The sequence below is a fragment of the Psammomys obesus genome, unplaced genomic scaffold (assembly GCF_907164565.1).
Source record: "Psammomys obesus unplaced genomic scaffold, mPsaObe1.curated_primary_1811, whole genome shotgun sequence".
Lineage (NCBI taxonomy): Eukaryota > Metazoa > Chordata > Mammalia > Rodentia > Muridae > Psammomys > Psammomys obesus.
In genome coordinates this window covers 1,195,989-1,223,921 of record NW_026591560.1, presented here as the reverse complement: position 1 = coordinate 1,223,921, position 27,933 = coordinate 1,195,989, and the positions used below count along the sequence as shown (strand labels likewise).

Sequence of the window (27,933 nt, the reverse complement as noted above, 5' to 3'; positions counted from 1 at the left end):
ATTTTTAGCTCTTGGAGAGCTTAACAGCTGCTGCGCAATCATTTCTTTACCAGCCCCCGCCCCTCCCCATGCGCACACACACCGCGGCAGGTGCATCCTCTTGGGGGAGAAAGTGGGCAGCCTCTAGGCGGTGCCTAGGACTCGGTCCCTTTTGCGGCGTTACCCTCCACGCCTCTCTTCCCAGCACTGTGTCCATACTAGGTCAGCGGGCAGCTTGGTTGGTCAGGGGGCGGGGCGTCCATCTGGGTGGGGCCCACCGGGTCAGGGAGTAGGGACTCGGGCAGAAGCCCCGGGACTACAGGAGCGGTCCACGCTGTCTGGGGAGGGTCTAGCGGAGGCTTGGTGCCTTCTTGGCCCCGCCCCTAGCCCCGCCCCACTGCGGCGTTTTGGGGTCTCTTAGCAGGTGGCTACGATAAATCCAATACCTGGGGAGTGTTAGGGCTAAGGGCATTCGCAGACGTTTAGGCGAGGGCAGCAGCATATTCCGGGTTCTAGAGAAACTGAGCCTCACATTACCAGGACTGAAGTGCAGAGGAGGCCCAGCCTCCCTCACCCAAGGCAAGGAGGGGCAATCCTCGGAAGGGGTTTTGAGGCCCCTGGTTTCACAGTGAGTCTAAGCGGCCGGAAACTGTTAACTATCCCTAGGCCAGCTTGTGAGGGACCCCAACTGTTTGTGGCTGCCCCTCCCAAGTTCCTCCTCGCCTGGGCCCATGCATCTAGGCTTCCAGTTCCGAAGATGTCAGAGCACCTACCCGATCCGTAGATGCCCCTTTCTCTCTGGCCCAGTGGGGTGCCCCTTGCCTCATCTCTAGACAGCAAGCCTAGGTGCCCAGGGAGCCGCGTGTTCATTCATTCATTCCTCGCTCCGTGCGGCTCCATTCGACCAAAAAACAGCTCGCATTTTGTCCCAGCCCCTCCCCCAGAGCATCGCAAGGACCCGCAGTCCCACGCCCGCGACCTCCACCGGGCCGGGGCCTCTGCCGCCCGCAGGAAGACGCTCGGGCCCGGGCAGGGTGAACCCCGTGGGAACGGTTTGTCTCGAAAACAGGAACCCGGGCCGGGGGGCTGGGCGGGGCGCCCCTTCCCCACCGCAGTCCGCTTCCTGCCCCTCCCGGCTTCCTCCGTACGACACCCAGGCGGGGGGCAGAGGCTGGGGGTGTCCCGGGTGGGGGAGGGCTGGCCGCACGCGGTCCCCACGACACTGGTGGCGCAGCCCCCACCCCCCGCCCGCGGCCTTGCGTCCTGGGTCGGCAGGGGAGGGGTTAAGCTGCTGCAGGGCTCGGCGCGCGCGGGGCGAGAGGGGGAGTCCCCGGTGGAGGAGGCGCGGCGCGGGGCGCCGGGGCGGAGAGGGGGCGGGGCGGCGGGGCGCTGGGCCGCGGCGTGGAGGGCGGGCGGGAGCCGCAGCCGCAGCCGCAGCGAGGCCGGCGGGCCGGGAGCGCACGGAGGTGGCGCGGGCCGGGCTGGGTGCGGGCTCCGCGCTACGAGTCCCAAGAGTGAGTGAGCGAGCGAGCGCGCGCGCGCGGGCGGGGCGTGGGACACGAAGGGCGCGGCCCCTCGGGATCTCCTAGGGGCCGGCGGGAGAAGACTGCGGGTGGGTGGGGAATCGGTGGATCAGGACAGAGCTGGCGGAGGGGCTAAGGCAGTCAGAACCACCCGTGGGAGGGGGCGCGTCCGCGGCACACCGGGGCTCGCCTGACAGGTCTCTACCAGGCCCTTTCCTGCAAGTCCCCATTCGACAGATGGGAAAATTGAGGTCCAGAGAGGCCAAAAGATTCTCAAGGTCACCGGGCAAGGAAGCAACAGAGTTAGAGGGAAGGATTCCGAGAAGTCCTCGGGAGGACTCCCTAACCCGGTGGAGTTTGTGTAGGGACCAGGTCCCTTTCCTTGGGGCAAGGCTCTGGCAAGGTCCAGGAGTGTAAGGAACCCCGGCTGCTGGGGCTGTATGCCCTGGAGCATGGTCGAAGGGGGAGGGGCGGCGGAATGGGTGTGTGCGCAACCCCGGGGGTATGTGCGTGTGGGGGGGAGTGTACATGCGTGGAGATGCACTGTCTTTGCGTGTGTGCACGCGTGTACGGATGTCAGAGCTACTGTGGCAGGAGGATCAGAGGCTGGGCTGGTTCAAATGAACAGAAGGCCTGGGAGGCGAACCGCGGTCGGGTGTGCATTCTGGAGGAAAGGAGCTGGTACGTGTGGCTGAGGGTTTTCATTGCAGGCGTGCATGGGACGCGGGTGCCATTGTGTGTGACAGGACAGGGGGTGGGTGTCTGTGTAAAGGGTCTTCCTGCACTTCATGTAGGTCACTGGCCTCCGGCAGATAACTTGTCTAGAGAAAAGGTTGCTTGGCCCTGCATGGTGACCTATAGTCCCCGCTGGTGACCAGGGTTACTAATGGTGTCACGCAGGCCAAGGCCACCCCAATGGCGCTGGTGGCCCCTTCTGAGCACTCTACCCGGAGCTCTCCTGCATAAATTTAACCATGCAGCAGGAAAGATGTATGCCAATTCTGGAAGGGCTGAGCCGGGACTCCCGGGACCTTCGTACTTGTGGGTTTGGGAGTCCGCGGTTCCCAGGCTCTGGCTTCCTACTGACACCTCCCAACCGCGGTGGGTTACCCACCCCCGCCCCAGGAATGTTCTTCTCTTCCCCAGCCCTCCTCCCCAAGGGCAGGCCCCTGGGGGATGCTTCGGCCCCGCCTCCCACTCAGGGAGCCCAGGAGGGGGCGATGTAGGCAGGACGCCTGGGTTCCCTCCTCCCTCCTTCCATCCCGGGGAGAAATTCCTCCGAGGTCCCCTCAGGCACTGGGTTCTCAAAATAACCCTGCGGGGGAAGGGAGGCTGTGAAGGGAGGGGAAGCGGGAGGAGCGCAGAGCCAAGCTGCGGGGTGCTGCAGGTGCCTGTGGGGAGCAAACGCCAGGAGAGGAGGACCCGCCAGGAAGCTTGGGGCACCAACTAACACCTGGGGTCCGGACCCGTCCCTTATTCTCGTAGAGCCTTTCTGCCCTCCCGAAACTAGGCGGGTGGACCGGAAGCCTCTTGGCTAGTCTATTTCCCAACTAGCGGGTTGCACCATCCCGGGGCAGGACCGTTTAACCCGGGGAGTGGTAGCAGCAAGCAACTCCGCCCATGCCCAGCAGGGGGCGTTCCCGCTCCGCCCCGTTCCTGCGCCTCCCCCTCCCGCCCCCCGCGGGCCTCTGCTGACTCCCACTTTACTTCTCCCAGGGCAGGGGTCGGATTCGGGGCCCCGTGGGAGGCTCACCACGTAGCTTGGGTCCAGCCCATAGGCACCGGCGGCCATGGCGAGCACTCTGGACCTGGACAAGGGTTGCACCGTGGAGGAGTTGCTTCGAGGCTGCATCGAAGCCTTTGGTGAGTTGCATGCAGCATGAGGGGTCACACCCAGCCCAAGCCTGAGCCAAACCCTTGGCCAGGACCCACCCAGGCTTCTGTCCTGCAGTGTACTTAATGAAAGCTCCTCCTCCTTTGCAGAGGGATGTCACAAATGGACCCCTTATTCAGACTGCAGGGAAGGGGGCGTAGGGTCCTAACTCTGACCTGGGAGGGGCATTATCTGTCTCCCTAGGGGATCCGGAGGAACTCTATCTCTAGCCTGGGAACTGTTTCCGGTAGATGGGGGTTGGTTTATCTGGTGAAAGGGGTGCCCCTTCCCCCAGCACTCAGGAAATGACCTCTGGATTCTTGACCCCGGGGAACCCAGGCTTCTTCCGCCCCAGCTGGTTCCCCTCCCGAGGATGGGCTTGATCCAAGCTCCCCTACTCCTAGCATCCAGCTCCTGGATCCTGCGGTACCCCTTGCCCACCCAGACTTCATTCCCAACTTGCACTCCTGACTTGGGAGTGCTGGGAGAAGCCGTAGGCGGGCAGGGTGGGGAGTGCAGACCTAGGGACCTGAAACCAGACTGCGGACTAGGCTTAGGCATCTGAGCCTTGGGACCAAGGGTCAGTCGTGTTCTCTTTGACTTTTGGAGCAGATGACTCCGGAAAGGTGCGGGATCCACAGCTGGTGCGCATGTTTCTCATGATGCACCCCTGGTACATACCTTCCTCTCAGCTGGCAGCGAAACTGCTCCACTTATATCCTTGGCGGGCATGGCTCAGGCGCGCCTGTGGGGTCAGTGAGCCCACTCTGTTTCCCCTGCTCAGGGTTTTGGAGCCTGGAGTGCAGGCCCTGGAGCCCACAATTCAGACACTGGCCAGGCTCCTTTAGTGGAGCAAAGACTTTAACTCTTCTGTGACACTGTACCTGCCCTCTCTCTCCCCTGAGGTCTGGGATCAGCCCCTGCTCTGCCCAGGGGCCTCCTCTTGCCCTTCTCTGAGGCCGGGTCCTCCCCTTCACCGATGGTGGAGTCCAGCCCTCTACCACCATCTATGGCCTCTCCTGCAGAGGTTGTTCCTCACCCTCAGCATTCTCCTGGAGCCCAGGCTTTGCCCGGAGTTCAAAGCATCCCACACCTCCGAGCCCAGGTCCTGCCCTCTGCCCCTACCCTTGCCTTAGGTTCCATTCTGTCTGTCGGCCTTAACTCTCCTTTACCTATCAGCAGTCCCGGAAGGACAACTCCAATTCTCTACAGGTGAAAACATGTCACCTGGTCAGGTGAGTCTGGGCCCTGGCCCTTCCTCTTGCTACCTTTCTCAAGCTTCACGTGGGCTGCAGGAGTGGACAGCACCCAGGGGACCCGACCATGCGGGTTTGCCGGTGGACACTGTCCAGGTGTGCCGCTGGCCTCATTATTTTCTGATGATGTGTGTTGGGGTTGTGGTTGGAGAACGAAAGAGCTGGGAGGGCTGGGGCTGGGGTGGGCGTGGGTGGTCAGACAGAGCGCGCTTTGAGATGCTTCGCCTCACTCTTTGGGGGTGAATACAGCCCTGGTAGCGCCTTCGCCTGCCCGCCTGGGGGTGGTGGGGAAAGGAAAGACCGCCTCAGGTGACCTGACTGTGCCTCCCCTCCACCAGGTACTGGATTTCAGCATTCCCGGCAGAGTTTGACTTGAACCCAGAGCTGGCTGAGCAGATCAAGGAGCTGAAAGCCCTGTTAGACCAAGAAGGGAGCCGCAGGCACAGCAGCCTCATCGACATCGAGAGCGTGTGCGTGGGGGGAGGGGAGCTCGGGGGCACTCAGCATGCTACACCATGTGGCTTAATAAATGTCTGTTCAATTGAATGAGTGAGGGTCATGTCACTCTCTCGCTTTAAAACGTTCCATGGCTCCCTGTCACCTTCCAAACTGTTAGGCCCTTTGCGGTTGGCAGGCTGGCCTGACATTTCTGCCCTGTCTCCCACGGCCTACCTACCCTGCATCCCACACACTTCATACTGTGGCTTCTTGGGTTTACCCACCATTGTCTGTGTCCTGCATCCTTCCTCCTCTCCATGGTGCTCGCTCCTGTTGTCCTGTCTTCCTCCATTCTCACCAGACTCAGCGCAAGTGCCAAGTCCCTGCCCGGTGAGGGCACCCTGCTCTCCCCCGGGCGGAGTTTGCCATTCCTTCCTGTGTCTTTCCAAGATGCTTTGTGCAGACCCTGCCCAGAGCCCTGGGAACATGTGTCCCGCTGTTTGGTGATGGCATGTTTCTGTGTCTGTCTCCCCCAGTAGATTGTGAGCTCCTCGAGGGCAGGAACCGTGTCTTGCTCGTCTCTGTACCCCAGCGCCTAGCACAGCGCCTGGCACAGAGTACGTTGTCCATCAGTATGTTGAGCGCATGGTGAAGGGGGCATGCGGAGGAGTTGCTGGGACCTGGGGATGTTAGTGCTGGTGGTGGCTCCTGCTGGTTAGGCCCCAAGTCAGTTTGAGTGGCGTGTCTGAGGGAGAGTGGGGTCACAGGAGGCAGGGGCGCTCCAGCACAGGGCTCACTCCCCCTGCTCCCCCAGCCCCACCTACAAGTGGAAGCGGCAGGTGACACAGCGGAACCCTGTGGAACAGAAAAAGCGCAAGATGTCGCTGCTGTTTGATCACTTGGAGCCTATGGAGCTGGCGGAACATCTCACTTACTTGGAATACCGTTCCTTCTGCAAGATCCTGGTGTGGCCTGAAGGCTTGTGGTTGGGGTGCAGTGCGGGCTGAGAAGGGAGTTTCAGAAAGGGCTAGGCCCTGGGGGTATGCTGGCTCCTGAGGATGGATGGTCGGTTGGGTGGCTCCGTCAGTCACATGACAGTGGGAGGGTGAGCAAAGGCCGGCTGTGATGGGAGGGGCCGAGGGGCCACTCAGACCAACTCCTGCCCCCAGTTCCAGGACTATCACAGCTTTGTGACTCACGGCTGCACCGTAGACAATCCTGTCCTGGAGCGATTCATCTCCCTCTTCAACAGTGTCTCACAGTGGGTCCAGCTCATGATCCTCAGCAAACCCACAGCTACACAGCGGGCGCTGGTCATCACACACTTCGTTCACGTGGCAGAGGTGCCCACATTCCCTGTGTGCCCAGTCTCCCTGTGGCCACTGGGCCCTGCCCCTTCTCTCCAGAAGGACTGCTGGGTGACACACTGCCCCCCCACCCCCGTTTGCCCCCCCAGAAGCTGCTGCAGCTGCAGAACTTCAACACGCTGATGGCCGTTGTCGGAGGCCTGAGCCACAGTTCCATCTCACGCCTCAAGGAGACCCACAGCCACGTCAGCCCCGAGACCATCAAGGTGCCTGGTTCGGGAGGGGCCCGTGCTTGCCAGTTGCCGCCTTCCCAGTGCAGTATTTCGGTCTGGGCATGATGGCTCTTGTCAGGATAGCTGAGGAAACTGAGGCTTGGAGGAGGGAGCAAGAGGCCTGAGCTGTACAGTGCAGGTGGCAGTGCTGGGCCCCAGGCCTGCTTGGTCCCAGAGCTAACTTCTTCTTTTTATTTTATTTTATGTGTGTCTGTATAGTGCATGTGTGTGTTCAAGGGCACGCAGGAGACCGAAGCCTGACATTAACTGTGCCTCGGTCGCTCTGTCTTACCTTTTTAAAATTCAGAAATTAAAAACAAAACAAAACATGGCTGTGTCTTAAAGGATGACAGATGACCCTGCCCAAGCGGCCGGGTCAGGGTCAGGACCTTCATGAAGAGCGCTTTCCTTTCCTTCCTAGTTTTACTGTGTGTGCATCCCAGAGCAAAGTGTTGGGGCCTCTTCTTGTCCCTTTCCAGCTTCCTCTGAGTAAAAGCACATGTGATTTTGTGTCTCGGATTCTTTTATTCCACCTGGAGGGGAGAGGCTTTGTTGTGTGGGGCACTACGTCCATTTTTGTCGTCTCCTGTTATTGTAAGTCTGCCCTCATTTGGTGTTTATTGCACTGTTTCTCTTTTGTAAATTAATTCATTTATTTTATGAATCAATTAGTGCGTCTGTGTGCCCACACGTGTACATGCGCCCACGCCACAGCTCTTCTGTGGAGCTCAGAGGACAACTTGCAGGGGTCTGTTCTTTCCCTGGAGATCCAGTCCAGGTCTTCAAGCTTGGTGGCAAGCCTTTATCTGTGCAGGTCATCCTGCCAGCCTTCTTTCTTTTCTTCTTTGTCTTCTTTATTTTTTATTTTTTTGATTCAGGGTAACCCTGTGTAGCCCCACCTGTCCTAGAATTCCCTGTGTAGACCAGGCTGGCCTCCAGCTCACGGAAATCCAGCTGCCTCTGCCTCCCGAGTACACCGCCACACACCCGATTTGTGTGGTGCTGGGGTCAAACCCTCTGCCAACTGAACTGCAGCCCCATCTCAAGCTTTTTCTTTTGAAACCCCCCGCCCCCATCTCCCAACCACTTTTTGAGACAAGGCTTTGCCGTGTAATCCCAGCTGTCTGAGAACTCACCATGTGGATGGGGCTGGTTTTGAATATACAGTGATCTTCCTGCGTCTGCCTCCCCACTGCTGGGATTTGGGGCTTATGTGACCAGGCTCAGCTTAAGTTTTTTCCACTATTTGCCATCACCAAGCACCCTGTGTAATAACATCCTTCTTGGTTAGTAGGCTGGCGTTTAAATGTTGATAACGTGTGTTCGGCCCTGGTGTAGCTGTATGTATGGTAGCTGGTCATAGCTGTTTTCTTGGACTCATGACCTATGAACTTTGATCCCCTGGAGTGTGAGAAAGCAGTGTTGGGAGCCAGTCAGGGAGGAGTTGACCTTCTTGCCTGCTTTTGACCTTGTTCCCCACAATTTCAGGGCCGAGGGGGGAAGATGGTTGAGTGGTGTGTGTGTGAGTGATAATGTGCCTCCTCCCACCCTCCAGCTCTGGGAAGGTCTGACTGAACTAGTGACAGCCACTGGCAACTACAGTAACTACCGGCGCAGGCTGGCAGCCTGTGTGGGCTTCCGCTTCCCCATCCTGGGCGTTCACCTCAAGGATCTGGTAGCTCTGCAGCTGGCTCTGCCTGACTGGCTGGACCCAGGTCGCACGCGGCTCAATGGAGCCAAGATGAGACAACTTTTCAGCATTCTGGAGGAGTTGGCCATGGTGACCAGCCTGCGACCGCCAGTGCAAGCCAATCCTGACCTGCTGAGTCTGCTCACGGTGAGGCTGGGCACGATGTCTGCATTTGTATCTGCTGTGGTTGTGGGCTTGCTGGGTTCTGAACAAGGAGCTGAGGTGTAACCTGGGCTCTGAGGTTTTGCACTGAACTGAGGTGGTTTCAAGACTGGGCTGAGGCACAAGCCTGGGGTTTGATCTTGAAGAAGCTGCTGTGTGATTTATGGGATTGTTTTGAGGCTGGGCCTGGGTCCTTGGTCCTGAGCTGAACTCTTGGCAGTGGGTTATTCAAAAGGTAGGACTAAGCTTTGGATTTGGTAGAGGACATGGGTGATTTCTGACATGGCTCCTGAGTGAAGTGCTTTTAGTATTTATTAGATTTTTTGAGACAGGATCTCACCTGTAGCCCCAGCTGACTCAAACTTTGAGCCTAGGCTAATCTTGAACTCAGGGTGGTCTCTCTGCCTGAGGCTCCAAAGTGCTTGGATCATAGGGACCATGCCCAGCTTTGGGCAAAGGTCTTTAGGCCAGGGTCGGACTCTATGTCTTAGCTGCTATTTTGGTGGACAGCTGTGTTTAAGGTTTGCCCTGTGGGCCAGCTGACATGGAAGTGGCTGGGGTGTTTTCTTTCTTTTTTTAAAAGATTTATTTACTTATTTATACAGTACTCTGCCTGCATGTGTACCTACACACCAGTAGGGGGCACCAGATCGCACTGTAAATGGTTATGAGCCACAGTGTGGTTGCTGGGAATTGAACTCAGGACTTTTGGAAGAGCAGACAGTGCTTTTAAACAGAGTCATCCCTCAAGTTCCCAGGCTGGGGGTGTTTGCTAAGCTGGCCTTTGTCGTGAATCTAGCTTTTACTTGAGGCTCTGGTGGTCTTGTGGCCCTGAGTTTGAGGCTCCTGTGTGAGAGGAGCAGGGACTAGGGTTATGACAAGACCTATGTGTCCTAGGTGTCTCTGGATCAGTATCAGACGGAGGACGAGCTGTACCAGCTGTCCCTGCAGCGAGAGCCACGTTGCAAGTCATCCGTAAGGGAGCCCTTCAGCCCTCACTTTGCACTGGAGGATCCCAGTACAAGAGTTGCCCCATCCACTACCCCCAACTGCTTGCCTGACAGCGGAATCCTGGGGGTGGGGGTGGCTTTGGGCAGGCTCTCTCTCTCTCTCTCTCTCTCTCTCTCTCTCTCTCTCCAAGCCTTAGATACATTCCCACTCCGGCCCTTGCTCAGACCTAACCCTTTCCACAGCCAACCAGCCCCACGAGCTGTACCCCGCCTCCCCGGCCCCCCGTGCTGGAAGAGTGGACCTCAGTTGCCAAGCCTAAGCTGGACCAAGCCCTGGTGGTGGAGCACATTGAGAAGATGGTGGAGGTGAGAGGCCTGGAGGCTGAGGAAATCTGCTGCAAGGAGGGGTCTGTGAAACTGGTCTCTCCAGAGCCTCGCCCTGGGAGCTGCAACTTGTGCCATGTCTGACCATGCGCATGTGGCACAGAGCACAGCGAGCTAGCTGCATTATGGGCTGGTGAGGCAGGGCCGGGAGGGTACGTGGGGAGACATCTCTGATACTCTTCATAGTATGGACTAGGCTAAGAGGTTCCTTTTCACTCTTCTCCCTCCTGGTCCTGTGTGTTCCTCTGTAGTCGGTGTTCCGGAACTTTGACGTCGATGGAGACGGTCACATCTCTCAGGAGGAGTTCCAGATCATCCGGGGCAACTTCCCTTATCTCAGCGCCTTTGGGGACCTGGATCAGAACCAGTGAGGAGGACTAGGGCCTGGGGGGGCAGGGTAGAGGGAAGGCATCAACCCACTTCCCTCTTGGGTCTCTAGTTCCTGCATGCACAGAGAGCAAAGCAATGCCTGGGAAGCCGCCCAAGTGGCTGTGACTTTATTTATTTATTTATTTATTTTTGAGAAAGGGTTTCTCTGTGCAGCCTTGGCTGTCCTGGACTCGCTTTGTAGACTAGGCTGGCCTCGAACTCACAGAGATCCACTTGCCTCTGCCTCTGCCTCTGCTGGGATTTACAGGTGTGCACCATAGCACCAGGCTTGGCTGTGGTGTTTTGGGGTGGGAGGAAGCTGCCAGCCATAGAGGGATAGTGTTGCTTCGATAGGTTGGACAAATGGGGGAGCCCCACCTGAGCCTTGCTTGCAAAGAGAACACTATTTTATTTGCGGAGCTCACAGCTGCCAGGAGTGTGGGGAAGCTGAGCCTCTGGGTAGCTGGCTTTAATGAACAGATAAGAAAGGCCGTAATTAGCAGCAACCACTTGCTTATCCACAATTCATATGCTGACAATTTGGAAAAACATCTGGCTCTCTGAAGCAGGTTAAATGTGCCGTCTGTAACCATGTTTACGCTCCATTTTTGCTGAGATGACAAAAAAACAGTCAAAATTTACAGTCCATCCCAGGTTGGTTTATTTTTAAATGTGACCTGTATTTAAAAAATATGTGGTTTGGGGACTGGGAATGTGTCTCAGCTGGGAGAGCATCTGCCTAGCATTCACGAAGCCCAGGGTTTCATCTCTAGTACTGATTACTGGGGCATAGGAACACTCTCCTGGAATCCCAGTGCTGGGGAGGTGGAAGCAAGGAGAGTCAGACGCTCCAGGTTATCTTTGACTATATAGCAAATTTGAAGCTAGCCTGGGCTAGAGGAGGCCCTGTCTGAAAAAAAAAAAAAAAGTTTATTATTATGGTTTCCACATTATAAAAATTTATGACAATAACAAAATCCAGATAGCAAAATAAATTAACAAAGTTTTTAAAGTAAGCAAATGTTAAAAAAAAAAAAAAAAAAAAAAAAAAAGGAGGTGGTGGTGGTGGTAGCTGGCTGGAGAGATGGCTCAGTGGTTAAGAACACTGTCTGCTCTTACAAAGGACCCGGGTTCAATTCCCGGCTACTACATGGCAGGCTCACAACTGTTTGTAACTCCTGTTCCAAGGGATCTGAGACCTTCACACTAATGCACATAAAAAAAAATAAATAAACAACAACAAAAATAAACAAAACCAGGGCAGTGGTGGCACAAACCTTTAATTCCAGCGCTGGTTAGGGGGAGGGGCAGAGTCAGGTGGATCTCTGTGAATTCAAGGACAACCGGTTCTACACAGAGAAACCCTGTCTCAGCAGGCCCCAAAGTAAACAAACGTTCTTTTCTTCATTGTGTAGCCCAGGTTAGCTTGAATTCATTACATACTGTATCTCAGGCTGGCCTCAAACTCAAAGCAGTCCTTTCCTGGTGCTGGGATCGCAGATGTATGCCACCATGCCTGGCTGCTTCCATCCTGTTTGGCATCCATGTAAATTGGATGTAGATTCTGGTCTGAAGGGTGTTTCATGGATAAACAGGATTCATGTGTGAATCTGCTTCCACTGGTAGCTTTGTGTCTTCGCCCAACTGCAACAGAAATTCCATGTTTCCTCTTTGGGCTGGTGGGTGGGGTTTGTTGTTGTTTGTCTGTTTTTGTTTTGTTTTTTTCTTTCTGGGCTCTTTCAGTGGGGTGAAGCCCCTTTATAGCCCTGGAGGCCTCAGCTTTATGGACCCTCAGCCTTTAAGACTCAACCTTATGTAAACTCAGACCTCTGACTGGCCACCAAACCCCAGTACTGGGCTCATAAAGAGCAGAGGCCATTTCCCCGGGCTTTGGTCAGTGGTAGATCCTAGGCTTGGCATGTATAGGGCCCTGCGGCTCATCTCCACCTTTCATGGAACTCAGTCCCGGCTGACTGCTTCTCTTGAGTTTATTATCCCCCGCCTCTTTGTAAAAGTTTTTTGTTTGTTTGAGACAAGGTCTCCCTGTGTAGCCCTGGCTGCTCTGGAACTTGCTGTGTAGACCAGGCCAGCCTGGAACTAACTCTGAGGCCGAGAGTGGTGTTGAGCTCTTGAGTCTCTTGCCTTGGTGCCTCCAGAGCTTCTCTGAGTGATGGTTTACAGCTGTGTGCCATCACACTCTGTTCCCTGTTCTTCTTTGTTTCTGGAACTTTGAGGTTTCGATCTCTTACAAAGTCATCTATGCATTAAAAAAAAAATTGGTTAATTTCATTATTATTTTATTAATTTACTTACATTATGTTTTGGAAACGGGCTCACTCTAGCCTAGGCTCACTGGGGACTTTGTAGCCCAAGCTGGCCTTACAGCCTTAACCTCCAGAGTGCTGGGACTCCAGGGCTGAATCACCACAGCCCACGTTTTAGTTTCTCTCTGTGTTGCGTATTGAAACCAGGGCCTTATGCATACCAGGCAAGCTCCTTATCCCTTAGCTACATCCAGGCCTGCTCCTGTGTTTGCTTCCTGCTATAGCACACACATCTTTCTATGTGGATTCATGTAGGCGTGTGCTATGTATGTATGTATGTATGCATGTATGTATGTATGATCTATCTGTCCATTTTGGGTTCTGGGTATCGACACCAGGGCTTACATGTTTCAGGTAAGCGTCCAGCCACCACGCTATGGCGTCCACACAGCCCTCCTTTAGAGGACTGCACTGCGTGGCTAGCCACCCTTCACCTGTGCCTCCTGCAGCTGCGGGACCTGTAAACGGGTCCAGAGCTGCCGTGCTGCTGGGAAAGTCTTTGCCTCCACTCCCTCGGTCCAATGTTTCTGCAGGAGAGATTCCTAGAAGTGGGATGGCTGGATCCAAATAGTGCACATTTTAAGTTAGGAGGGAGAGACTGCCAACCTGACCTCAGAGAAGGTTGTACCAGGTTGCACCTCATCAGCCATGGCCAAGTGCCTGCGTTTCAACCTCCTTGCCAAGTGCAGAGGCTATAATAAGCCCTAAGGTTTTGCCAGTTGAGTTGGAAAATGGTGTCTTTGTTAATTTGCATTTCTTCAACCCAGTCCGGGACTATCTATTCATATGTTTATTGGCCACTTATATTCCTTCCGTTAATTGTACATATTCTTTTGTCTGTCATCCCGCTGGGTTTGTGAGTCTTCTTCTCATTGATTTTTAGAATGTGTACTAATGGATATTAACCCTTTGCTGTTGAGTGTTGTTTGCAAATATTTTCTTCCTGCCTGTCACTGATGTTGTCTTTTTCCATATAAATATTTTTTAAAAGCTTTGTGAGTTTGATATGTCAACCTTTTCTTTGATGGCTTTTTGGATATGTATGATGCATAGAAAGACCCTCTGCTCACAAAATGATCCTTAAATCTTACTTTCATGATTTTATGTGCTCATCTGTGTCTCATTCCGGGAGAATGTGGTTTTCACGCAGTTTGCATATGTCATATAGAGTCTATATTTTACTATTTATCTTACAAATCACTAGTTGTCCCATCGAGATGAAAGCTCTCTAGCCTCACATCACAGGACATCAAGTTTCAAATGAGGGCCAGCTGAGGGAGTGACAGACTTCCTGTTGTCTATCACCAACAAGGACAATCCAAGGAGCCCAGATTCTGAGGCTGGGGCAGGAGGATGAGGGGTCCAAAGCCAGAGTTGTTGGCTATCATAGCAAGTCTGAGGTCAGCCTCACCTAAGGAGACCGGGTCTCAAAGAAGTAGCAAGGCAGAACATTCTTTTTCTTTTCTTTTCTTTCTTTCTTTCTTTCTTTCTTTCTTTCTTTCTTTCTTTCTTTCTTTCTTTCTTTTTTTTTTTTTTTTGAGACAGGGTTTCTTTGTGTAGCCTTGGTTGGCCTAGACCTCACTCTGTACATCAGGCAGGCCTCAAACGCAAAGAGATCCACCTGCCTCTGCCTCCCAAGTGCTGGGATTACAGGTGTGGCCCACCATTGCCTGACCGACTCAAGGCTCTTAATCCCAGTGCTTGAGAAGCAGAGACAGGCAGATCTCCGTGAGTTCCATCCCAGCCAGGAACATACTGAGTTTCAGGCCAGCCAGGGCTACATAATGAGAGCCTGTCACAAAAAAACAAGCTGACGAAAGAAAGCAGGGAGGAGGGGAGAATATCTCAAGTTAAAATGTAAAAATATAGAAGAAAAGGGAACTGACCGAGGCTCCAACTAGCCACAGCCAGGCTGAATTTTCTTTCTTAACCCTCAGCAATACCAGAGGCACAAGAAGTTGGATTATGCCTCTATGGATATAAGGAAACAGGCAGAGGGAGATTAGCTTGCTCCAGGTCATAAGGCTGAGAAGTAGATCTGAGATTAGTTTTTGTTGGGGCGTGGGAGTATTGAGACAGTTTTTCTGTGTAGCCCTGTCTATTCTGAAACTCACTGTGTAGACTTGGCTGGCCTTGTAGACATGCGCCACCATGCCCGTCAAGAGATAAGAACTACCCCCAACCCCAACCCCAGAACACATACTCTGGCGTCTAAAATACATCTCTACATGAAAAGGGGCCCTTGGGAAGCGGACGTCTGGAGAAAACTCCCCCGACCACTGGCACAGCTGCTCCATTCTCTTCAGAGTCCCCTAGTCCTCAGGCCCCGCAGGTTTAGAGGTGTGGCCAAGCGCACACCTCGGAACCGGAGACGTCCAGCCTCTGGAGCTGACACCCGACCTGCGAGATGCCCTTTGTCCTGAGGAGGAAACCCTAGGGAAATGACTAGGCCAAGTCCACACTAGTTAGTGGCAGATGCTAAGTGTCCTCTTGTCCGTTTCACGGAAGGTGCAAAGTCAGGAGTTGGGTGGAGATGTTTCCCTCCGACCCAGGGACTGGGGAGGCCAGCCCTTTCCCCAGGGGAGGACCCGGGCTAAGGTGTCCCCACGCCCACCAGGGATGGCTGCATCAGCCGGGAAGAGATGATCTCCTATTTCCTGCGCTCCAGCTCGGTGCTGGGCGGCCGCATGGGCTTCGTACACAACTTCCAGGAGAGTAACTCGCTACGCCCTGTCGCCTGCCGCCACTGCAAAGCTCTGGTGAGCGTCCCCTGTCCAGACGTGCAGCGCCATCCATCCACCCCTCCAGACCTGGCCTGTCGGCCCACGCCCCGCCCTTCTACCGTCCCCGCCCCTGCCTGTATTCCAGCCAACCTGCAATACACCTAGACCCCAGGCCCTGTTCTCTGGACCTACAAAACCCTAACCCTCAAGCATGGCTTTCCTTTATTGCAGATCCTGGGCATCTACAAGCAGGGCCTCAAATGCAGAGGTAAGATAAGATGGAACGAGAATGGCTTCGCTGTTGGACCAAGGTTTGGGGAGGAGAGTTACTGTTGGGGTAGGGATTTTTATTTTGATGGCAATTTCCAGGAAGTGAAATGCTTTGTAACCAGAGAGGCATCCTGACTGACAGGCGGGGCTTATCCTTTACGAGGCTGTGGTGAGGCAAGCTGCCTAGGAAGAGCACCTTTGGAGAGGGCATAGTCCGGTGTGAGGGAGCTTGTAGCTTGATGGGGTGGTTTCTCAGGAGCAGAGAGCCCTGAGGGACGCACAGGCCCGAAGGACGTGATAGAGAGCTCTCTGACCTAAAGTCCTTGTTTGGTTCCCTTTCTCCCCTCCCTCAGCTTGTGGTGTGAACTGCCACAAACAGTGCAAAGACCGACTGTCAGTGGAGTGTCGCCGCAGGGCCCAGAGCGTGAGCCTGGAGGGTTCTGCCCCCTCCCCCTCGCCCACACACACCCACCATCGGGCCTTCAGCTTCTCCTTGCCTCGCCCAGGCAGGCGCAGCTCCCGGCCCCCAGGTAAGAGGGTCCCCCGGAAGGCCTATTGATTTATTCAAGATGCTGGCTGGTTCAGAGAGCATGATTCTCTTATTTTGGTGGGGCGGTAAGGAAGGGTTGGATAGGTAAGAGTGCCAGAAAGTGCCCAAAGAGCGCCTGACTTTCTGAGGGTGGGGTAGAGAGAGGCCCTGATTGAATTTATTTTTGAGACAGCCAGCTCTGCTTCCCAAGTACTGGGATTAAAGGTCTGCACCCTAATTATAAGGAAGCTTCAGAATCTTCGGTTGCACTTCCGTTTTGTAAGGGGGACTGGAGTTCGGGAATCATTTGCATTTTTCCTTTTGCCTGTCATTATAAAAGGCCCTTCCCTCATAACCTCTAGGTGGTTCTCAGGGGGTCTCTGTTGGTTTCGATCAGCTTGCTGAATGATGATTTGCCAAATGATTATTTTCCTGAGGACGGTTAAACTGAGGTCTAAGGCAATTTGACCACAATCAGTTGGCTTGGCGTAAGTCCTCAAAAATAGAAAAGAGAAAAGTGTTTGCAGCGAGTCTTCAGATGTTCTGGGCTCTAAACTGTGCAATATACGCAAAATCGACGTTTAAGCAAACTGCAGCGGCAGTGGGAAGAGCTTCGGCAGAAGGCAATGTAGAAATAAGCCTCAAAAAATGGGGTCGTTTGGTCATTCCAAGAATTGATTTTTGGAGAATGGGTCTGCTTCCAGGATGAGGAAGGGATGGGAGCCTCTTGTGATCAGAGATAGCTGCTGAGGCCATAGGGATCCGAGGTTGGGTCTGTGGCCCACTCTCCCATCCCTCTCCACAGAGATCCGAGAAGAGGAGGTGCAGGCAGTGGAGGACGGGGTGTTTGACATACACCTGTAGATGGTGAGTCCTCCCTTTGCCAACTACCACTGGAGCCCCCCACAGAGGGCTAGCACATGGAAAGGGCCTGGGCAGGTGGGCCATTTGATGAGGGGGTTGTCTTTCCCACAACATCTGTTTGTTTTTTTTTTTTGTTGTTGTTTTTTGTTTTTCTCTTCCCAGCTGTGACTCTCAAGGACTCATCCTGCCTTGGAGAAAAGACTTGGAGCAGAGAAGGGAGCCTGGGGTTCCGGGGCAGAAAGTTGGGGCTGAGGGTGGGGGTTCAGGGTGGCATGCACTGAGGTCAGGGCCGGGGCTGGTGTCCCTAAGGTTGTACAGACTCCTGTGAATATTTGTATTTTCCAGATGGAATAAAAAGGCCCGAATAATTAACCTGGACCATCAGCCTAAAATCCTCAGATGTTGTGCTTCTAACTATACTGTTGGGGTCTAGAATTCCATAGGTTGGACAGGTTGTAATCTCTCGTGCATCTGGAACCTGAGGATGATGAGGCCTTAGAAGCAGAAAACCTCAGAACAAAAGACTCTTGGGAAGGGTCTAGAATGGGGGAGTCCTGAATCTTGGGGATCTGAGCCTTGGCACTAGTGGGTCTTTCACCCTAGAATTGCTGGGTCTGGTGCAACTAGAGTTTTCGGCCCATAAGCAAGACTCCCCCTGCTTTCCAGATAATTCTTTGAGGCCCTGGTTGCATACTCCAGGGACAGGGTGCTCCTTGCAGGAGGGAGAGGGCAAGCCAGGGTACTAGCTGTGGAGGCAGAACTGAGAGCCAGGAGGGTGGGAAGCGCCAGCAGCTGGGGCTGGTGTGCCTCAGGGTGGGGGCTGAGCTCGTGCAGCCTCCTGGCCTGGTGCTGCCTCTAGCTGGAAGGACAGCGACTTCCAGAGGAAATGCATATTGATCTTGCTCAGCTCCGGAGGCCTCCTAACCCAGCTTGCTCTTCCCTCCAGAGCTTGCAGCACTGAGAACTTGGGGATGGGTGGGTGTTACTACTAGCTGAGTGAGGCCAAGGCCATTCCTAAGGCTGCTTGGGGACAGGAGGGTGGTCTGTTGGGGTTGCCCAGAGGATCAAGAGCCTGACCAGGCTTCCCCTAGGGTCAGGAGGTAACAGTAACACTGGGAGCTACACCCCCAGATTTCCACACTTCAGGGTACCCTAAAGCAACCATTGGTTTGGTCTTGGTGTAGAAAAGGAGCACTCCAACTCCCTACCTGCACATCACTCTATTCTGCTGACCTGGCTGTGGCCTCAGGTTCCTTGAAGAATACACCGTCTCCAGTTCCTACCCATCTCTACCCCTATGACTCCACTTCCCCTGGCTTTCTAGTCCTTATTTTGGGTCATTTCACTTTCCTGTCACAAGGATCAGCTTCAGTCCGGTCCCTCATTGAGTCCCCTGCACTGACTGCCTTTCCATTCTGTCCTCAGCCCCCTCCTGCCCTTCCCTCTCTTGAGGCTGTAATATCCGTTTCACGATTTGGGGGCTGAGTTGCTATAACAACAGACGGCGATTGTGTTGTGAAGAGCAGCTCGCTCCTGCTCTGCCAGCCTGCCTCCCGCTGCCTCCATCCCTGCAGCCTGGTCGGCTCCCCAGCCCATCCCGAGCCCCTGCCTGGCTTCTTCCCAGTGTGTGGTGTGGCCCGGCGTTCAGCTCTGCCCCATCAGGGATGCCGCATGTACCTGTCTTTCAGATCTGTCAGAACGGATGTCTGGGCTTCACACGCTGTGTGCCCGCGCATGTGTGTGGTGGTCCTAGCCCTGCGTTGGCAGGGTTTTCCCTCCCTGTGTGTTCCCATTGGCCCATGTACCTGCCCAGAAGGGGGTTTGCTTTAAGGGCTTCCCACCAATGCCCACACTGGTGGGAGCCTGTGTCTCTGAGGGGTGTATCTTGAAGTGCTGGGGCCCAGGTGCCATGAGGGGTCTGGATCTTGGACCTTCTTTCTAGAGGGGAGGGCAGGGAGGTATGGCAGGCTCCAGCGACCTTTCCCGCCCTTGATGGGAAAAGCTGAGGGCAGGGACAGGAGAGCGGTGTTCACCCTGGCCTCCCCGCCCCTCCCTCCCGCCAGATTTCTTGGGTTTGAGCGTTGTCACTGGGTCACTGCACCAGCTTGTCTGTCCCTCTGCATTTTGGTGTGTGTGTGTGTAGCTTGCAGGAGGAGGGGCAGAAGGGGATGGGTGTGGTAGTGGGCTGTGGGGGGGGCTATCAGAGAGGCCCTGACTCAGCACTTCCTGTTCTGCCTCCTCCACTGGCCTTGGCAAGTGGGGGGGGGGGCTGAGGGTCTCTCCAAGGTCAGAGTAGGCCCTGAGCCTAGGCCCTGGCTCAGGAATCTCCCTTTCCACTGCCCAGGAAATACCCTCTGTGTCTAGGTCTTCTCCTATCCCCTCACAGGCTGTCAAAGGAGGTCCTCTCTAAGGAGGTGTTCACATCCGTTAACTCAGGAATTGACCACTCTGCAAAGTGCCTTCCCGTGGCCAGGGTGACTCCACGGGCAGAGGTCCCCTGTGAGCACCTCGGGGGTGTGTTTGCCCTCTTTTGTACAGGTACCCGTGCGTGCACAAGAGTGCAGGTCCTTGAGCAAGTGTGTTTCCCCTGTGGTGACTTACCCACGGCGGGGCATCTCTGCAGTGTCCCTTTGTGTCTCTCGTTAAACGCTGGGCACACACGGATAGGTGTGCGAGGCTGTGTGTCCCGGTGTGTATCTGCATACGTTAGTGGTTGGACGTGTGTTCTTGCATGTTGCCTCTGGCTAAGGAAATGCCAGCTGCTACCAGCTGTGCAGATCACAGGGCCTGTAACGGAAATCAGAGGCCTGGAGCGAACTGGCAAAATGGACTGCCACACACCCACGGCCACGCCCACGCCCAAACACCGCCTCATTGAGAAGCCCCGTGTCCAACTCAGCTAGTGGTATACATACACACGAGGCACGGATTTACCTTCTCTCAGTGGAGGGAGTGAATGGGGGCTGCGCCCTCCTCACACCCTGACACAGATACGATGCAGACATTCTTAATGCAGAAGACCTGCACCCCAGTACCACACTCTGAAACTCCCAGCTAGGGGTAGGAGCTTGAAGGGAGGATGGTATCAGCCTTGCGCTCAGCAACCAGGCGTGAGTAGCTTCAACCCCGCCACTAACCTCCTACCCCGGCCCAGCCTTCCACAGGGGTGGGCAGGCTGCTTCCAAACTCTGGGATTCCCATGAGTCTGGGCTGGGAAACCCCATACCCTTAAGTCTATTCTGTCTCTAGCTCAGCTTCCCCCCAACCGCCCCCTCCACCAGCTTTATCCTTAGTAAAGCCCCTAGCGCTTCAGTTCCTGATGCTCCCAGCTAGAAGATACCGGGACAGTGATGGGTAGGGTCTCTGCGAGTGACTGGAAAAAGCCACCAGCAGTCGCGGGTTGGAGGTTGGGGTGGGGGAGGCTTCCTTGGCTCCAGGTAACCCAAGCCAGCCCCGGACGCAGCCAGCAGAGGGCACTGCGGCCCAGGCCCTACTCCGGGTCCTGCTCTCTCGGTGCCCCAAGTCGGGGTTCAGTCCTCTCCTTTGGTTTGTCCCAACACTGGACACTATCTTCGGAACCCGCCGGCAGGGGCAGGTGGGTGTGGAATCCAAGAACCCAATCATGGGGAGAGGGAGCTAGCCCCCCTGGATTCCCAAGATACTGAGGATGCAGAGGGCACCTGCTGGGTTAAGAGGCCTGGATGTCTGGGCAAAGGTCCTGAGAGGGAACAGCTTGGATGCCCTGGGGCCGGGACGCCTGGGTCCGCGCGGAGGAGGGAGGTGGGCCAGTGAAGCCTGGCGGGCCTGGCGGCTTCTGCACCTTCTCATTGGCCGTGCCGCTCGTCCGTCAGCGCTGCGTGGTCCAATGCGCGTGCTTGGGGGGCGGATCCTGGTGCTGATGCTGCCGTCAGTCGGTGTTGCAGGGATGCGGCGGCGGGAGCAGCCGCCCTGACTCTCAGAGCATCCTCCTCGGAGCGGCACCGCGGCGGGGCGGGCGGGGACGCGGCGGGGACCTAGAGGCGCAAGGCGACCGATACCGCTGGCCCTGGATCTGTCACCTGCCGGAGACCCAGCGGTCTCGAGGCCCGGATCCCCACCCTTCAGCTCCTGGCGCCCCTAGAACCAGGTATGGGGGGGGCTGCGGCGGAGACGGGTGGGGGGCTGGAGCCAATCGGGGGAGGGGAGCGGGTCGGAGGGGGCGGCGGATGCTGAAAGGACGGATTGGGGGGCGGGGGCGCCGAGCAGAGAGGGCTGGCTGGGTGACAGCGAGGAGGCGAAGCCGCTGGGGGAGGTTGGGGGACTCCCTGTGGAAGGGGCATTGGCCCTGAGCTGGAGCGAATGGAAGGTGGTGAGGGAGGGTCGTTGGGGGAAGGGACGGGGCGTGAAGGAGGGGCGTCCATAGGGCTGTGAGAAGGGCTCTGAAATGGGGGGGGGTGGGGGGTTCCCCAGTCTATGCTGGTCCTAGCAGCTGGAAGCAATGATGGACTAGAGAGGCGGCGAGCTGTTGTGGTCTGAAGGGTCTGCAGGGGAGGAACACTGGTCTTAGTGAGAGAGGAGGCAGTCTGGGGAGAGGATTGAGAAGTAGAGAGGGAGGTCTGGGGGTAACCTCTGAAGAAAAGGCTCTACTGGGGGATGGGAGCCAAGGGGAGAGGAGGTTATCAGGAGGGAGCAGAGGGGGAGATGCCAAGATGCTCTAGGCATAGATGAGTCTGTGACAGGGACAAGATGGGGGGCCTGAGGGAGAGAAGAGAAGCTTGCTGGGGAAAGCTGGGGGTGACAGGGAGGGAGACCAGTAGGAGGGGGCTCTGCTTGGGTGAGAATGTACTTGAGGGCAGCGGTAGGGCTCTGGTCACAGAGTGCTGGAGGGGGAGAGGAAGCTCCGGGGGCCTTGGGCTTACTCCCCCACCGCAAAGAGGTGAGGACTATTTCTCACGCTCCAGCCTTCTCCCCCAGAGGAAGGAGCAGTCTGTCCCGGGTTCTTTGGGATGGAGTATGAGCCCAAGGACCCTGGGTGGGTTTCTGGGAATAAAATTGGCTTTGTGGGGGCTGTTGGGCTGTTACAGTCACCTTTGCTGTCATCCCCCCCTTGAGCCCTAGGAGAGGCATCCAGGGCCTTAGTGAACCGGCAGGGCTGGGAGGGGCGGCTTCTTGGTGCCCCACAGTGAAAGGTAGGCTGCCCAGCTCTATAATGCTCCAGTAAATCTGAGAGGGTAGGTCTTGAGTCTCCAGCCCCCTTGGCTACTTCCGGCTTTCGGGCACCCTTGTTTTTGCACAGATTGTGGGTGGAGTGGGGTAGGCAAAGACCTTCCAGTCATCTCTGCCCCTCCCTCTTGTCCACCTTCCCAGTGTCTGGGCGTTCCTTCTGGGGGAGGGCGTCACATCCTCCGTCTCCTGCTAGAAAAGGAGAGAGAAGGGAGCAGGAAGAAGAAGAAGAAGAAGAAGAAAAAAAAAAGACAGGAGGAAGGGAGATCAGCTAGTTCGTTAACTACATGGAGGGCCTTCTGCTTTGTGGGTGCTTCAGCTACTCAGGGTCCCAGCTTCTTACCCTGAACCCGGGGATGGGCACATCAGAACCGGGGCCACTTCCTTCTGCAGCCAGGGGAGACGGTCGGTCTGGGAGACCCCTTATCTTTGCCAGGAGAAGTGTGCTCAGACTCCTTCCATCCTCAGCCGCACAGGGGTGGGCGGGACTGATCAGCTGGCGGTGGCTGCTGGGGAGTTGCTGCTTGGCCTGGGTTGAATCCTCACCACAGCAGCTCCTGGGAGGAAGGGCCTCACTGAGGGATTCCTCTCCAGGCCCAGTCTTTCCTCAGCTTCAGCTCTTCTGTTCTGTCCATCCTTGCCAGTGACACAGACAGATGCTGACACTGATCCACACGCTCGGCGGCACCCACCCCAGACACACACCTACACGGGCACACACACCTGCGTCTACAATACAACTCCCTGGCAGCAAACCACCCACACTCTCCCCGCCCAGAGAGATTGCCACCTTCTTCCTGGCTCAGAGGCCTCCTCCAGGAGTCCTGCTTCAGCACATGACACACACTGGAGCCCCGAAAGGCCCCCAGGTCCTCTGACAAAGCATGGCCAACCCCTGTCCTCAGAGACGTACTGCTTCTGTCACTGTCGGTCATCCCAGGCTCACAGACATCTCAGACCCACTTGCCCTCCTGCCATGCAGTGCCTCCTCTCCTGGACACACACGCCCACGCCTGCACACCTTCCCAGACACGGCAACCTCTGCCTGCCACATGATACGCACCACAGGCTAGACTGGGTCGCAAGCATTTCACTCCAGGTCTGTGCGTGTACACCCTAGCCCGCGGCTGTCCGATCACATCCTTTATGCCTTGACCCCCCACTGTATGACCCTCCCCCAAGTTCATTCTCTGTCACTCTCCTGTCTTGAAGGCATTTTCAGAACACTCTTAAACCCCAGGCCTACTCCTATGTGATCATGACTACAGTCACCCCAGGTCATCTTTGCCCTCAGCCATACCTGGCCTTCTACAGAACCTTGAATTCTGCTCCAGCACTTGTCCCCCCCACAAGGTCCTCTGCTTGCCTGACACTGGAGACATCATGTCGGTCCCTTCAGTCCAAGCTCTTACTTAGCCCCCACGGGGACTCCCAGAAGTGTGTCCTCACACACCACCCACCCCTTGTCATCCCATCTGTTTGTGTAGTTCTGTCCCGGCCTCTTCCACACTGACAGGCCTGTGGGCTCGCTGAAGTTCATTCAATAATGCACACTTTACTGACATTTTCAGTGCTGTTTTCTGTCACTGCCACCATTTAATATGGGTGGAAGAGGGTGAGGCTTCATGGACTGTGCCTTGCCCACCAGTGATCCTCAGTTTCCCTATCTGTCAAAACGGTATGTTCCCATACCATGTCTGAGAGCTGTCTCAGGCCTGGACAAAAGGACTGTGATGACTGCAATCATAGTAGCAGCAACTGTATCTAGCAGGTACCTACTGTGCGCCTGACTTTTTCATCTGGTGTGTTTTTCAGGCACGCAGAAAGCTCCCTGTTAGCAACAGATGTTTGAATATTTTTTACATTCATGTTTTCATTTCTGTGTGCACCGTGGCTCATATGTAGGGGTCAGGGGACAGCCTGCGGGACTGGGTTTTCTATTTGTACCATTTAGATACTGAGGCTCAAACTTAGATAGTCAGGCTCGGCAACAACACCCTTAACCCCCGAGCCATCTTGATGGCGCAGCAGCAGGCATTATAAAAAAAAAAAAAAAACAACAAACCAAAACAAAAAAACCAAAACCAAAACCAAAACATTATTATATCCTTTCCTACACGTGCATGCACACACACCTGTCAGACACCTTCAAGAGCATTTCAGCAGGCTTGCTCGTGAGGCCACCCCTGGAAGCCATCTGTCCCCTCCGGGGCGCATCACCGGGGTGCACTCTTCCAGGTCTGTGTGCTCCAGCTCTGCATGGCACAGGGACGCCTTCTGTGTTCACCCCTCCCACTACTCACCCCCAAGGTTCCATAGACTCGTGTTCCAGCCTCCATTCTATCAAGTCATCCCCTTGCACCTCAGTTCCCAGCCCGCCCATCACCAGAGCCCTACCCTCTCGGCAATAGCCTTGCCACACACACCTCTGGCTGCCACTCTTGTCCTCTGCCCCTTGCTGTTTTTCTCCAGGCAGGCATGCATATATCACCTCCAGGGACACGCGAGCACACAAGTCCTGGCATTCCATGCTCCCCTGTCTACAGGTCTCTTCGTCCTTTCTCCCATTTTTCTAGGCAAGAGGAGCTAGGGGAGTTCTTTAAGGCTCTGGCAAGGACTAGAGTAACTACCAGGCACATGCAGTGCTGCAAACTGTAAAAGGCTAAGAGGTTCTGGAAATAATCATTAACACAACACACACTTTTCCACATTGCAGAAATCTCAGCTAGGCTGCACTCTTACACATGTTCTGATGCTGACGACATTTTTATTATTCTTCAAGAAATGGGGGCCCAAAGAAGCTAACTTGCCAAAGGTCACACAGGTTGATAGAGGTAAAGCTGGCATTAGACGCTGGGCTCGTGCATTGAGGCTGTGGCTTGGATGTCTGTCTGTCTGGGGCCTCTTGACTAGGCCATCAGGGCTAGAAGGGGGAGCAGGAAAAGAAGCAGCAACTGTTTGTAGCCTGTCTATCCTGTCAGGCTTTAGCAGGGAAAGTGTCCTCAGAAACCATTATGAACCTAAGGGTACCTTGGGCCACAGTCTCATGTCCCCTTGTTATGACTCAAGAGCCATCCCCTTCCTACGCCCAGTGTCTCTGAATAGCAGTCATCCCTCTTCAGCATGCACACCTCCACAGATGGGGAGCTCATCCCTCGCCCCCTCTGAGGTGTCCTACCCCACCGTTGTACGGCTTGGACCTCCGGCAAATTTCTTTAGAGCTTGAGCCAAATTCTGCCCCCTCAAAACACGCTCTTCTCCCACCTGTCCGAGGGCTGCCTTCTGGGGCCACCAGAATGTGTGTAAACCCAGCTCTTCCTACCCGGCACCCGGGGGAGGCCCCTGCTGTCTCGCTCCCAGCTGGCGTGAGCAGGGGAGAATCAGAGAGAGGCTGGCATTCGAAAGGCTGGAGGTGTGTGTGTGTGTGTGTGTGTGTGTGTGTGTGTGTGTGTATGTGGGGGCTGGCCAGAGAGCCAGCTGAATGGAAGAAGGCTGCTGGCTGGCTAGGTGGATATGGAATTGGCATCCGTTTTGCTCAGTCTGAACTGGGAATTATAGAGCCCAGGCAGGAGAGTCCAGCTGGTTATGATCGGCTGGTCCAGTGGGAGTATTTAGAATAACAGGCCTGTGAACTCTGTTCTGGTCTTGCTCTTCTGTGTCACTCTCTGCCCGCACTCCCTTCTTAACTGCTGAGCCATATTTCCAGCCCAGTCAGATTCGCTTTAGGGAAAAAGGTGGAATGAACCCCACAAATGGGTTAGTCTTGAGGTTGGCTTGGAGTCTGTCCACTGTGAAGGCCGGAATAAAGGCAGGTAGGCTTGGGGGCCTCAGATCTTGTCTGGCAGCAGGTGGGCAGTGCAAGGTTGAAGAATGCCATTGAGTTTGGGACCCGTAGACGCTTGACCTCTACCCTCCTTCACATTTGTTGCCTTGTTTGCGAGAGTGAGTGACGACACCGCTTCGTAGGGCCAAGCAGAGGCATAGGGTGGTATCTCAAGGGTCCAACCTGTCCACTCACAGAATGGGGGGCCCCAAAGTTGCAGTTCCCATGCCGCAGAGGAGCCGGCCTGGGTGTGAGAAGATGGGAGGCTATGCGGATCAGGAGGGACAGGGAATGTTGTCTTTAGGAGAAGGTAGAATAGGAGGGGGTAGACAGGGGCCCCCCAGAACACTGAAATCACCCCACCCCACCTCCTCCCACACTGCGCCACCTGCCTGAGTCTGTCTGTGGGTAGGGGGTACTAGGGCGATGACAGGATGGCGACTCTTGTGATGCTGTGGGAAAGATCGACTCCCCCAAGGAGCAGTGGCCTCTGGCCAGAAAGGACTGGCAGGGTGTACTGCATTGACATCTATAAGTAGGCAAGAGCCCCTGGCCAGTGTTCCTGCACTGGAGGAAAAGCATGTGTTTTGAGGGGACAGTGCCTGGATACTGTGGGTACAAAGCCCAGGAGAAGAGCCTTGCCTTGCCCAGCTCCCTTAACACCTTTATTTTGATGTAGTTGTGCAAGGCAGGGCAGTAGATCTCTGGAGCCTGGGTTGCTGCTGAGGCCTGAGGAAGGCTGTCACATCCAGGAACGCTTGTATGCTGGGAGCAGAGGCATTTGGAGGTGGAGCCAGCAGAAGCCTGGTCCTGCCAAAGGCAAGGCTGCAGGGAGGATCCCAGAGCAGCAGGTGTCCCAGGCACTGTGGGATGAGGTGAAGTGGAAAGGACCCAGGTGTCTGCTTAGCTCTGCTTAGCTGTTTCTGCCTCCTCGCAAGCCTGAAGCTGTCCCAAGGGTCCCTGGGTCCCCAGAGAGGGGACTCTAGGAGGGATGGGCTTCCTTTTGGTTGACCCTGGTGCAGAGTCAGGAGGCCTCAACTGCAGAGCTGGGAGGAGAATGAGCAATGAACATGGAGAGTCTGCAAGCCAGACCCTGCCCTCACTCTCTAGAGGCACTGCATAAACCCAGCCTCTGCTCCCAACAGCTGCCGACCCACAGGCGCCTGCACCTGGCCACTCTTTATTCTCTCTACACACAGACTAGTTGGAGTCACCCCTTACTGGACTCTTAACCATTCTGTACCCGCCCCTCCAGCCAGATAACCTATTTCTGGCTTGGGGCTCCAGGCTTCTGCTTGGCAGCCTCGGGGATCCTCCCCACCACCCACCACTACCCATCCAGCCTCTTTCCATGTCTTGACTGGGCAGGCAGAACAAGACACCCTCCTCAAGCTTTCTCCTCTGCTGCCTCACCTGAGGGCTGGGGCTCTGGGTTGTGAGCATGACAGGGGACCGGGGTAGGGGTGGGGTGGAGGAGAGACACCCCCTCCCCCAAGTTGGGGGTGTGTGTGTATGAGTGGACAGCAGCACGCAATCTCATTCCCTCCACCAGTGGAAATCAATAGCTAATTAATTCTCTCCCCCAAATAGTGTCTGGAGGTGGGGGTGGGGGCTAGGAAAGAGGCAGACAAGAGGCAAGACTGGGCCAGACCGAGATTGAGACCTTGGAAGAGGAGGGGTAGGGGTAGGAGGAGGGGGAGGATGGTCTCTTTTGGACACCAGGGCTGCCCCTTCTGGAGAAGAGGAGCTTTGGCTCTTTCTCTTCTCCAGCTTCAGGGTCCCTTGCCTGTGCCCTGAGCTGGGGGGTGCATGTGTGTGTGTGTGTGGGGGGGGGTGTGAGGGCGTCAATCAGGCTGGGAGCAGGTGCTGCATTTAATTTGATTGGCTAATTAGCCCGTGCATGCTAATTATCTCCATTACCCAATGAGGAGAGGCAGTGGCTCGCTATATATAACCAACAGTGTTTGCAGGGGAATGGGGGCTGCAGGCCTGGCT

General features: G+C 55.5%; 2 protein-coding genes across 30 annotated transcripts in view; both read left to right on the top strand.

Annotated features, from left to right (window-relative positions):
• Window positions 1-840: 840 nt before the first annotated feature.
• Window positions 841-17,305, top strand: Rasgrp2 (RAS guanyl releasing protein 2). Of its 8 annotated transcripts, none has more exons than XM_055610408.1 (17): window positions 987-1,031; window positions 3,224-3,365; window positions 3,988-4,127; window positions 4,558-4,610; window positions 4,970-5,101; window positions 5,884-6,034; window positions 6,239-6,412; window positions 6,526-6,642; window positions 8,204-8,485; window positions 9,398-9,475; window positions 9,694-9,816; window positions 10,086-10,201; window positions 15,145-15,286; window positions 15,482-15,518; window positions 15,874-16,050; window positions 16,855-16,916; window positions 17,076-17,305. In XM_055610408.1, the coding sequence occupies exons 2-16, from the start codon at window positions 3,293-3,295 to the stop codon at window positions 16,911-16,913; spliced, it is 1,854 nt and encodes a 617-aa protein (XP_055466383.1). In that variant the 5' UTR covers window positions 987-1,031; window positions 3,224-3,292; the 3' UTR covers window positions 16,914-16,916; window positions 17,076-17,305. The 8 variants fall into 8 exon arrangements, with proteins under 8 accessions (XP_055466388.1, XP_055466387.1, XP_055466383.1 ...); XM_055610414.1 differs by lacking the exon at window positions 987-1,031 and adding an exon at window positions 2,136-2,183 and having other exon boundaries at window positions 3,219-3,365; window positions 3,988-4,090; window positions 4,548-4,610; XM_055610413.1 differs by lacking the exon at window positions 3,988-4,127 and having other exon boundaries at window positions 841-1,031; window positions 3,219-3,365.
• Window positions 17,306-20,847: 3,542 nt separating this feature from the next.
• Window positions 20,848-27,933, top strand: part of Nrxn2 (neurexin 2) — a 109,390-nt gene continuing 102,304 nt past the window's right edge. For all 22 annotated transcript variants that reach the window (XM_055610372.1, XM_055610367.1, XM_055610366.1 and 19 more), the window contains exon 1: window positions 20,848-21,039. The gene's annotated coding sequence lies outside the window, so the exon portion shown is untranslated. The remainder of the gene's footprint in view (window positions 21,040-27,933) is intronic.

Bases quoted from the DNA above. Each gene is read 5' to 3' on its own strand.
- Rasgrp2 (XM_055610408.1), top strand. From the start codon at position 3,293: ATGGCGAGCACTCTGGACCTGGACAAGGGTTGCACCGTGGAGGAGTTG. The intron at 4,611-4,969 runs GTGAGTCTGGGC...CCCCTCCACCAG, and splicing joins AAAACATGTCACCTGGTCAG to GTACTGGATTTCAGCATTCC. The intron at 9,476-9,693 runs GTAAGGGAGCCC...CCCTTTCCACAG, and splicing joins AGCCACGTTGCAAGTCATCC to CCAACCAGCCCCACGAGCTG.